The sequence below is a fragment of the Seriola aureovittata genome, chromosome 21 (assembly GCF_021018895.1).
Source record: "Seriola aureovittata isolate HTS-2021-v1 ecotype China chromosome 21, ASM2101889v1, whole genome shotgun sequence".
In the NCBI taxonomy this organism is placed as follows: Eukaryota; Metazoa; Chordata; class Actinopteri; order Carangiformes; family Carangidae; genus Seriola; species Seriola aureovittata.
In genome coordinates, this window is record NC_079384.1 from 12,095,170 (window position 1) to 12,107,057 (window position 11,888).

The 11,888-nt window shown below is 41.1% G+C and overlaps 1 protein-coding gene across 1 annotated transcript; it reads right to left on the reverse strand.

Annotated features, from left to right (window-relative positions):
* Nucleotides 1-27: 27 nt before the first annotated feature.
* qrfprb (pyroglutamylated RFamide peptide receptor b) lies at nucleotides 28-10,782 on the reverse strand. The gene is made up of 6 exons (XM_056366475.1): nucleotides 10,273-10,782; nucleotides 8,627-8,785; nucleotides 5,041-5,102; nucleotides 3,812-4,047; nucleotides 2,056-2,153; nucleotides 28-1,945 (listed from the first exon to the last, which is right to left on the reverse strand). The coding sequence occupies exons 1-6, from the start codon at nucleotides 10,637-10,639 to the stop codon at nucleotides 1,548-1,550; spliced, it is 1,320 nt and encodes a 439-aa protein (XP_056222450.1). The 5' UTR covers nucleotides 10,640-10,782; the 3' UTR covers nucleotides 28-1,547.
* Nucleotides 10,783-11,888: the final 1,106 nt, after the last annotated feature.

Here is an 11,888-nt window from a genome sequence, read left to right on the forward strand (position 1 = left end):
CTTATTAAACTATAAAAGAACCAAGTTGTAATAGATCTTTTTATTTGATGTAAAATTTAAAATAAAAAAGATTGTGACCACATTGGCAACAAAATCCTGTTTTTGCATGTGAGAAAGAATCTCTAAGAAATGCCACTGACACAGTCGTTAAAGGATAATACTTGTGTGACACAAGCAGAGAATAGAGCTGCATTAAAAAAATATATTTTTTTTAATTAATGACAATTTCATTTTCAATGCAACATCTTCAAAGTCTGCACAGAACTGTGAATAAAAGCCAAGCTGTTGGTACCGAACATATCATTACAGAACGTGGAACTGACATTAAATATACACCAAAGAGATGATAACATTCACTTAAGCTGCATTTAGACATCGACATTACAAAAATATCCCACAGCAACATTAAGCAAACACATTAGTTGTAAAACCAATTTTGTCCTGTGTGTGTGGGGGTGGGGGGGCACATTTAAAGGTTCAGACCTACAAATTCTCTAAAAGTGGCTTTGATTCATCTTGTCATGACTAAATGAATGTATAAACCAGAGTTATGTTAAACTGTGTCTCATATCTAACATCAAAAAGCTTCACTAATTTAGGGTACAGTCGAGTGAATCTGATTCACTCTAGCATCAAAATAATGAATGACGTGTTTTGTATGTGATTGGGTTTGGTCTAAAAAAAAGGCTGAACATTTAACTCTGTTTCAAAGATTGAGGCATGAAGTCCTCTATTTCAGCTTGTCCCTTTAAAAAAAAAAAAAAAAAAACTGTAAAAGGGCTGTGCTTGCATGGCTATCTGTTGATCTAACTACTCGGTTTGGCAGTATAAAGTTAAAATAGTTTTCCACACATTACATGAAATAATAAAACTGTTTAACTGAAAGAAAAGTGCAAAGCAGGATTTGCTCTCCTAACAACGAGGGTTTTCGTGATTATCAGATTGGAGTTTTACAAAGAGGTGATGTCTGATCTCCAAAGGATTTCAGAATAAATCATTGCATTAACCTGAACTGAGTTCCATGCTGTATAGCTGACATTTGCTTTTCTTTTGCTGCTAAAAGCGTGGCTGTGTAATGTCTAATGTCCTCTTTGTTGTCATATCTAAGCAGTTCCCACCATAATACCGCAGTGTAACGTTTCCCTCTGACATCATCATTAACTGCTCCCTGAGGGAGGCTGAGGAACTTGCAGATGTCAGAGACATGTCAACGGAAACGATTTCTCGATCCAGAGGTGGTGTATCACTGCTGACCGCTGTGTCCTGATAGCACCCATTGCAGTCTTCACAGGAAAACTGACTCTTTTTTTTGGAATTCCTTCGTTTCCTTCCCTGCTGTACTCCTGACCAGGATGAAAAGAAAAACACTCTCTGGCACCTCAGATATGTTTTCAAGCTGTTGGTTTTTTGTTTGAACCGCAACTGTGAGACACAACATTTCACATCGGATGCACCTACAGCTTTTACTGTCATTTACCAGTGACTGACAGCAAACAGGAAGGTCGAGTCCAACAGCTAAACAGCTTGAACTATGAGCCACTTCCTTCTCATTTGACTTGCGTGGAGCTGTTTGCAGCGAGCTCTGTTTGGATGGTGGAGATTTTTTCTCCTATTATTTCCAGGGAGCTTTCTCCATGCGACGAACTTGAAGGGCCTTTCTCTGCTGAGTGTTGCTTCGAGCTATTGCCTTCATCTGCGTCCAGGAAGGCTTCTCTGCTTTGGGGTTTGATGAACTGCACGCTCAGTTTGGGCGCCACCGCAGCACCGCCCTGCTGGTTCGGTTTTCTGATGCAGTGTGAAAGGGTGGAGACGCAGCTCTTCTTGAAGTTCTCGTTCATGAAGGCATACACTATGGGATTGTTGAAGCTGTTGAAGAACCCGATGGCCTGAACGATGGCGATGATCATGTTTACCGTGACTCCGTCATATTTGTTTTCCAGGTCATCTGGGCAATTACACACAGACAGAGGGTCATAGTGAAACCGATGAACTACACGAAGACTTGAGCTATTTCCGTTTACCATTAAAATTCATATGGACTCCTGCAATACTTACAATACTCAAACAGCATGTGGACTGTGTGGAATGGTGCCCAGCAGATGGTGAATAACAGAACGATGGTGATCATCATTTTAACGGCTCTTTTCTTTTTCCTGTGGAAGGTCAAAAGAAAAAGTAAAGAAAACAGATCTGTCTTTTCTACTGCAGACATGGTTAATTGTTACAGCAGGAAAAGAACAGATATAACTAGCAACGCTAACGATGGCAGTCTTTCATTAAAGTGTGCCAATGAGCTACAGCTGTGAGTCAGTAGGAAAAATATGAGGACTCTGGCAATCACACACCTGAATGGACTGCAACCAATTTTCCCTTGTTTTACCCAATTTGGAGAGGCCAGTACCCATGTACTCCTGGCCTGAGTCCTACTGTTGGCCTGGGGAGTGAGAAAACAGCCATGTGTTTCCTCTAATATGTGTGTCAACGGCAGAAAAAAAATGAAACTTTTTTTTTTTTTTTCTAGACACAGCTCGAAACAACTAATTTTTATGTTCTGGTGACAAGCGTTGGTTATTGTTGAGCTTATCAAATCCAATTCCCACTCTGCTTGTTGTTTCAAACAAAGAAACAACAAACCAATTGTGATTCTCCGCCTTGTTTCCCTACTATATCTCAACGAAGCACCAAGTTACCAGACTACATTACTGGGCAATTTAACATTGTGTTAATGCAAACACAACAGCTCCTTGAAGGCTTTTACTGTGAAGCAACTTTGTGTAGCCTTAAATGCCACCATAGAGCAGTTTAATGACATAAAAAACACTGTGCTTTGAATAATAATAAAATGTTGGTTTTCCACAAAAGAGTTGAATTACCAAATTGGAAATTCTTAAAATCACATTTACTCCTTCGTCATTGAAAAATACATAATCTATGAATATGTTAAGTTTAACTTCTAAATGTTTTCCAGTTTCGACATCACACTCATAGTTCATATTGAACTGTGATCGGCTTTGAAAGTAGTTGTGATGTCACTAAATCATGTTGTGTGTTTGTTTTAAAGCAGATGAATGTGACAATACAGTACATACAATAAGTACAATACACGCTGGCTGCACTGCAGAGACTGCTGTCATTAGATGTGCCTGTGATGAAATTACAGCTTTTCTAAAAAGCATCTAGACGCTTCCAATTTATGTCGTCCTTTGGTGACCGACATCAACGTGGTGACATCTGTCTGTCACCTGTCCGCTCCAGATAAACTCCAGTTCTGACCTTCAACAGCCTAAAACTACAGATGTTTACATTCAGTAGCGAAGTAAAATGTAGCAAGCACAAGGTCAAACTGGATGGATAGGTGTCCAAGGTGTCTATGTTTGAGTTTAACCGTAAAGGCAAAGATTTTACCCTACCCTAACCATAACCTCCTTTTTCTTACCTCTTGCCTTATTACTAAATATAAACACGGGTAGGCAACAATTAAAGGTTTAAGCTTATACGCATTTTATATTTGTGCATTGTTACCACTTAAATATGTTTTCTAACCAACATATCTTTTGGTCGTATAGATAAAATATCTCTGAAATTCCTGCCACTGGTATTTTTGGCTTGGTTGTGCATTGAACGGCAGTGGCTGTCGGTGGCAAGCCAGTGAGGGATCATGCTTTTTGTTGCTGCAACTCCTACTGGTAATTCAGGTACCTACACACAAGGGTCAGAGGACCTGCACTTAACTTTTTAGTTGTCTTACCTTGAACAGTTAAAGCAAATAAACGTTGAACAAGTACTGCTAGTACTCTGCTGTCTAACTTACCTTGAGATCTTACTGATCTCCCTGTGGTTCATGGTGTTGAGGACTGAGGAGTCGCCCACCCTCTTGCGGATCCACAACTCGATGCCAATACGCGTGTAGAGGAACAGCATGGCTGCCAAAGGGAGCAGGAAAAGGGCCACCATGATAAAGGTGGTGTACACCTGCCTGTGAGTCAGAGAGCGCCAACTCTCCTGACAGCAAACGTGGTAATGATCGTACAAGAAGTCGTACTTCACCTGGGAGAGGGAGGAAGAAAAAGCTCCTTGTCAGTGCTAACTCGTGTATTACCTTGGGGAGGACATAACACATGGGAGGGTCATGCTGTCCCCTTTACTTGCATCTACAACCAACTAATAGTTGCTAGTATGTTGCCAATTGAGCAAGTGTTTCACTTGTGTATTACAAAACCTTAATTTCTGATTGTGTTTTTGATTCAGGTGGTGAGGTGTTCAGGAATTACGAGTGTTTTCCTGAAAAACATGACTGAACAAAAGTTCTGTGCCTTGAAAGTTACCACTTGTTCCTGTTAATGTGCTCCTTTGACATCACCTGGTTTATTCTGTATCCCCAAAACTAAGCCTTATTGCAGTGTACCAATGCCTTATTCACTGCTTATCAATTAAAAAAAAATGGCATTGGCTATACCAGTGTTTTGTGACACTATACATTATTGACAGCATTTTGCTCGACTGTATTGTATACAGAATGCAAATTAGCTGGTGAGGTAGACTACTAAGCAGTTGTCAGCCACGCAGTGTGAGAGTCTCTTCTTTTCACCAGTTACAGTATGTGTAGTCCATGACATCCAGAAACTGTTGAAGTTTAAGGTGCATTTTAGGACAGGGTTGGAGGACTGAAAGTAAAAAATAGGATGCTGAACAGCCTTCCTGAACTTGTGTTCACTGGAACTGCTACCAGGTATCAAGGTATCTGTGTAGATGGATGGGAACATTACTCTCTGCATCACTCTGTTTCATCCAATCTGTGAATTCCCGTGTTTTCATAAATGCTATATGTCAAATTACTGTTTTATTTTCCTTAAGTGCTGTAAGATGCAGTCGTCTATGGTAATCACTCTCGATATTTACAGTTCTCCGCTCTTCTGAGCTGAATCGCTTTTCTAATATTGACTTGCACAACAGGAGTGTGATTTTTGCTTTTGCAGTGACAGCTGAAGGAAGCTACTGAAATTAATTTTGTGATGGGTTGCTTTGAAAAGCACCACTTACCTGTAACTGTTGCACAAACAGCATTGGTGAACCCACAATCACTGAGGCAATCCATACAAGCCCTACAGGATGCAGAGAGGTGTGTTATACAAACATATAGAGTCTGAAAATAAAACTCTTATTAATACACGGCATACAGTTTGACAAATACAGCATCTGCCAAGTCACCAGTACATTTCTATGATTTCAGCTTCGACAGTGTGAGACCACAATGCTCTGATTTACCACAGCATGCCACACTTCCCAAAGCTTATTCACGTAATTAAACTTAATTTCAGTGTTTTGGTCTTTTCTTACCTGATATATCAGCATTACCTAACCTTTTCACTTACCAAATACACATACATAAATGTTTAAACTCACCATCTCAGATGAAGGAACAATGATTTAAGAGCTTATAATTTTCAAACGGACAATTTGGTTCTATTTTACTCATATTTAAGTAGAGCTTGAAAGAAGTTTTTAGACCAATAATGATGTTATAGATTAAAAACAACAGTAGCACTTCATGTATTGTATAAATATATTGTAGCCTGTGCAATATGTATGTGCTGCCACTTCTTTTTGCATATCTGCCAACATATATGTTAATGGCAGTGTATCTACTTAGCAGAGTCTGCAGTCGCATGTGACGTAATTCATGAGACTGTTGTGAGAGTACAGACCCCATACCCTGATGTAGTCATTGCAATATCAGGGTGATTTTAACCATGTTAATCTCACCTCTCACCTCACTGGCTTCACTCAGTATGTTGACTGTCCCACAAGGGAAAATAAGACACGTGATCTGTTGTATGCAAATGTCAAGGAGGCCTACACAGCTTCAGCTCTACCACCACTTGGCAGATCAGATCATAATCTGGTTTTTCTTCAGCCTTCCTACAAGCCCTGTGTACTGAGGCAGGCTACAACCACCCGCTCATTCAGGAACTGGACCCTGGAGGCCAGTGAGTCTCTAAAGGACTGTTTTGATTGCACAGATTGGAATATACTGTTGAAGTCACAGGAAAATGATAAAAGCAAGGACCCTGACCTTGATAGAATGGTTGAATGTACAACGGACTACATTCATTTCTGTATGGACACTGTAGTACCAGCAAGGACTGTACACTGCTTTCCAAACAACTAACCCTGGATCACCAGTAACATCAAGACCCTCCTCAACCAGAAAAAGGAGGCCTTCAGGGATGGAGACAGGGAGAAGAAGCTCAGGTGTGTGCAACATGAGCTGAAGTCGATATTCAAGCTGCAGCACAACAACACCAGAGAGGTGTGGAAGGGGATGAGGATCATCACTGGCTATAAAGAGAAGAAAAGCCAGGCAACACCAGGTGATGTGGACAAGGCCAATGAGTTCAACCTGTTCTACAACAGATTTGACACAGCCTCACCTGCTCTCTGTCCCACTGCTTCAGCTGCAGCTTCTCCTCCTCTCCTACAGTCTGGTGGCCCTCACATCACACATCATCAAGACCCTGGAACAGCTTCTTCTCCACCTTTTGAGGCCACAGGTTAAACATGCACCCCCTACAGTTCGCCTACAAAAAACATATTGGAGTGGATGATGTGGTCCTGTAGATGCTCCACCGACCCTTTCTTACTTGGATGAGCCAGGTAGTTACATGAGGGTTATGTTCTTTGATTTCTCAAGTGCATTTAACACCATCCAACCCCACATTCTTAAAGACAAGCTGGAAGGGATGGGGGTGGATCCCTGCTTCACATCCTGGATTCTGGATTACCTGACACGACGACCACAGTAGGTCAAGCTGGGTAACTCTCAGGGACAGTGATGAGCAGTACTGGGGCTCCACGGGTGACTGTTCTGGCTCCATTCCTGTTCACCTTGTATACGGCGGACTTTAAATACAACAGTCCTGCCACATCAAGAAATACTCAGATGACACAGCTATTGTGCCACGTATTGGGAACGGGCAGGAAGAGGAGTACAGGGATCTGACGATGGCCTTCAGTGAATGGAGTGACAAGAACTGCCTCCTTCTAAACACCTCCAAGACCAAGGATATAGTCATTGACTTTCAGAGGTCTAGGCCCACCCTTCAGCCAGTCAATATTTAAGGGAAGGACATTGAGGTGGGTGCACACTTATAAATACCTAGTTGTGCACCTGGACAGTAAACTGGACTGGTCCCTGAACACAGATGCCATCTACCGGAAGGAGCAGAGCCGGCTCTTTTTCCTCAGGGAGCTCAGGTCAGCAGCATGTCCGACATGAACACAAAGAGACTGGACAAGCTGGTCAAAAAGGCTTGGTCTGTGCTTGGCATGAGTCCGGACTCACTCAGGACTGTTGTGGAAGATCCATGCAATGTAAGATGGAGGCCATCTTGGACAATACCCACCATCCTCTCCACAACATTCTGGTAAGACAGAGAAGAGAACGTCTCATCTCACTGCGCTGCAGGACAGAGAGGTTCAGGAGATCCTTCTTTCCCACTGCCATCAGGCTATACAACACCTCAGCCAAAAAAGGTAGTTGACTCATTTAATTATTATTGTTTATTTATTATTAACTGCTTTTTATTATTATCAACAATGAGCTAATCTATCTATCTATCTATCTATCTATCTATCTATCTATCTATCTATCTATCTATCTATCTATCTATCTATCTATCTATCTAATAAGGACCTGCTGCTATATGAGTCAGCTGACCTTTAAGGCTTGTGATACAGTATATCCACTATAGTGGCAGATCAGGGCCTCCATAGAAAAAGAATATGTTCCTTCTTAAACTAGGAAATTTAGAATTTCTACTTCTGCACTATATAAACATAACTACATGTGGTTAGACTTGTGGCGGTTACTAGATTGTATATGTTGCAGTCAGAGCAGAGAGGGTTGTCGCGAAGCCATCACAGATGACTTCCATTCAAAACTTTCTGTCATTGTTGTCATCTGTTGTCTGCTACTGACTTTATTTCCTTTTATTCGTTAAGTTCTCTTTGCTGCTGAACGTGGTTTCTTTCTGGGAGCATAGCTTTGGCCATCGTTGTCTTTATAATCTTCAGGGCAGATTTGAGGCGGCAGTGAGTCGCTATCGGAAAGTGACAGGACAGGATGGGACAGGGATAACTGGTTAGCATGCTAACTTCAGAGGAAGAAAAGATGTGATAGAAACAAGAGTTAACATTGCAGTTGCTTTACACCACTGGATACAGCTCGTGATGAGTAAAGGAATTAGTTTGATGCTGAACTCGGAACATTTCTTCTAGACTGATAAGTAAATAGCTGTAAGTGCTAACATTGGCTAAGTAGCAATAGAAAAATGTACAGATAGATCCTTTAATGTCTCGGGAAGTAGGAACAACCAGTCAGCTTTGGACACTTTGAGCTGGAGTTAGAAACTTTGGGCACTGTGAGCTGCCATAGAAGGATGTTATGGGTAACTATAGGTCACAGAGGCTTGCAAAGGATCTCACCCTGAAATGTGGTGTAACTGTTAGAAATGTAACTTTGTATGAATCAGTGCAGCCTTTAACTTGTTCACAGAACAAATGTGTCCTTGATCACACAAACACATACACTCTTACATAATGAGCCACTCTTGCAAACATGGAATACCTAGCATCTTGTATGCTCTTTTGGACGAGTATTGTCTCCTCATTTTCAGGGGAAAGACAATCCCCTGGTACCTCTCAATGGCAATGCAGGTCATTGTGAGGATGCCTGTCACTATGGCTGTAGTCTGTACAAAAGGAACTGTCTTGCAAACCAGAACCCCTGCAGGGATAAACAGAAGGATAAAACAGTGAGGTACTGAGATACAGCAGAAAACATACATATTTATTAAAGTTCACATCACTCCTATTGTTTGGTCAGAGACTGGAAAGGGAGGCAAGCTCTTCCTCATCCTTTTCATTCCCCTGCAGGGTTTAATTGGAGTGACAACGCGACCATCTCTGATTATACTTGAACGCATTGATCACACATATTTCACAGCTAATGAAGCACAGAGCTGAAACCCAGATGGAAATGTGCACTGTAGGTAAGACCCACATGCCAGGTTGACCCTGATTCACCATGAACTAATTATGACCGTATTTTAATGGGAGCACATGCTTCAAGCTGGACTTCTATTGCTATGATACACTGACTGTCAGTCGTCAGCTGCACTTCTATGAAGCGCCCTTATTGGTATCAGGTGTGAACACAATTTTGCAAACTGATAAATATAATGAAACCCACTTTAATAGCCATACAATTATATTCCACCTGTAAAGCAAATAATGCCCAGTTTCTGTTGACTCTCGGTGCCTTTTATCTTCTCATAGAGTGGTTGTATATTATCAGGCGTCCTTTAAAATTTTATGAAATTCAATAATGCACAACAGTAACAATGCATTATACAGTGAGATGCCAGCACCTCAAATAAGAGGCACAGATAGTTTAATCAACACCCCTGACTTGCAGATTTTTGCAAGAGTACTGCATAGAATTGCATTAGGTTATAATTGCATTTTATTGCAATATATAGTCTCCACCCTCGGCAAAGTTAGACATAAGAATCACAAACTCAGCAACCACTCCATTATTTAAAGTTTCTGCTGGCTATTGCAAAAGCTAAAAAAAACTGCTCATCAATAGATTTATTAATCTTTGTCCTGTGGATATATATTTTCCACCCCACCTCCTGTCCTCACCTCAGAGTCCAGTCTTACAGTACGGAGTCTTACAGTTTTACAGTATGAACAGCAGGCAGGTTAGAACCAGGGGTAGCTCACTTTGTTCCTCTCCTGACATAGAAATGCTCTGCTTTTCTTTCTTTTTTTCCTGTGCCCCCTGTGCTCAATCTGTCATTTATTTGAAGGTATTACCACCTGCTGCAGCTACCTGGGTTCTCCTTGAAAGATCATTCCTTTAAGGGATCAATGCTGTGCTTGCACTCTGGTTGACATAATTAGCTGGGTTTAATTGTCTTCACTGCTTTGTTTGTTTGGCGTTTATTGGCTTCCGTTGCTTACTATGAGTAAATGACGGACTTCTTTGATTTCATAGCCTGCATAATTATTATTTAAATTATTTGCTCAGTTAAACTGATGCGTTGTGCAATTAATGCAACTATAAGACTTTCCAGATCCTGTTCTTACTTCTATCAGCAGTTGCCTTAATTTTTCTAAATTCAAATCCTTCTTCACGTCGATGATGATTGTTATTCCTGAGATGGTCTTAAAAAGTAGGAAATGTAAGTTTTCAGGTTTCAAACTCACCCCCGAACCATTCAGAAGAGATGTTCTGCAGCAAAGTAAAAGGTATGCAGAAGAAAGTGATGAGCAGGTCGCTGACCGCCAGAGAGCAAATGAAAATATCTGTCGCCGTTTGTATCGCCCGTTTCTTCACAACTATGTAGATGACCAAACTATTTCCAGCCAGAGCCAGGACGAAAATAACCACGTACATGATCACGAAGGTGGTCTTAGCGCTGTACGGCAACTCGGGGATGTAGACGAGCGGCTGGATGTTGTAAGTGTTGATGAACTCCTGGCGGCTCAGGTTGTAGAGCTGGAGCATCTCCTGAAGCACTTCAGGAGTTATTTTAGCGGTCCCCTGCCCCGAATCTGTCGAAGCTGCTGCCATCCTGATACGTGTCTTCAATCCTCAAACGAACTTAATCGCACGCAGAAGTAAAACAAAACAAAACAAAACAAAAAAAAAAACACTGGAGGTTTAAAGCTGAAACCTGCCGCTCTGCTTCCTTCATCCAGCAAAACCTGCTGCTGTCGCTGCTGCAGCTGTTGCTCCTTGTGTCTGAGCGTAGTGTGTGAGCGTGTGTGTGTGTGTAGACCATATATGGACAGTAATGATATGATGACTTATGGAGGGACGTTTTAAATCTATTTATATTTGACAGCCTATAGTTGAAACACAAAAACAAAATACACATTATGTAAATCATTATACAATACCTTGTTATTGCAATTTAGGAAATACATTTGATAACAGTGCTTGAGTCTTTTTGGCAATTGTGTCTTAAAGCAAGACTGTGTCTCTTTTGACAAAAGAAATTACACATTATTCCTCCTACAAATAAAAAAGTTAAATTGCAATAACACGCAGCCTTGCATAATTAATTACACTCAGGGGTTCTGCTGCTACAGCCTCACTTGGTCTGGTATGACCAGCCTTGTGATGACTTTAACCATAAATTGGCCTTTGTTTGAATCTGGATTTCAATCTCTTATTACACATTACTCATTGAAAAAGTAATGCTTTACTAATTACTCGGCAGCAAAAATAAGTTACATGACTTTACTTACTTACTTACTTACTTACTTACTACTCAGCCCAGGTCTGTTAAAGGTGCCTTTAAACTCTTCCAAATCTTCCACACCTACATGTTGCATCTTTTGTATTCAACTCTTATTGAAATAGAAAGGCAGAAGAAGAGACATTGTGGTTTGACAAGCAGCCCTCGGTGACTGCACACAGCTCTCCAGAAGGAGCAGCACTGAAACAACAGTGTCCACCGTTTCCCCTGTTTCTCTGTACCGCCGCTTTCTGGGGTTACGTAAGGTCATGGGTTGGTGATGAATAGTTGGGGTTAGGGTGAGATCAGTTTAAGAATCTCAGAAGACGACTAGCCGGGGTTAGGGATAAGGTTGGATGCAGGTTGGGGTAAATACATATCGATGGGGTGACAGAGATTGACAATGAAGGAGTCTTTGGTCACAGAAACCACCCACCAGTGAGACAGCAAACAAGCCACCAAGTTAACAGAGATTAGTAACTGTACTGTAATTACAGAATTTCAGATTGTATATATTACACTACTCTTTAGGACTGTTCTCTACCTGGGCTACTAATACATTACGTTCAGCATTTACTT

What these genes read in the sequence shown, in the direction of transcription:
- qrfprb (XM_056366475.1), bottom strand. Translation starts at nt 10,639, where the DNA reads ATGGCAGCAGCTTCGACAGATTCGGGGCAGGGGACCGCTAAAATAACT. An exon ending in GAGATCAGTAAGATCTCAAG is followed by an intron (nt 2,154 to 3,811) that starts GTAAGTTAGACA and finishes GACCTTCCACAG; the next exon opens with GAAAAAGAAAAGAGCCGTTA. An exon ending in CCACATGCTGTTTGAGTATT is followed by an intron (nt 1,946 to 2,055) that starts GTAAGTATTGCA and finishes GTAATTGCCCAG; the next exon opens with ATGACCTGGAAAACAAATAT.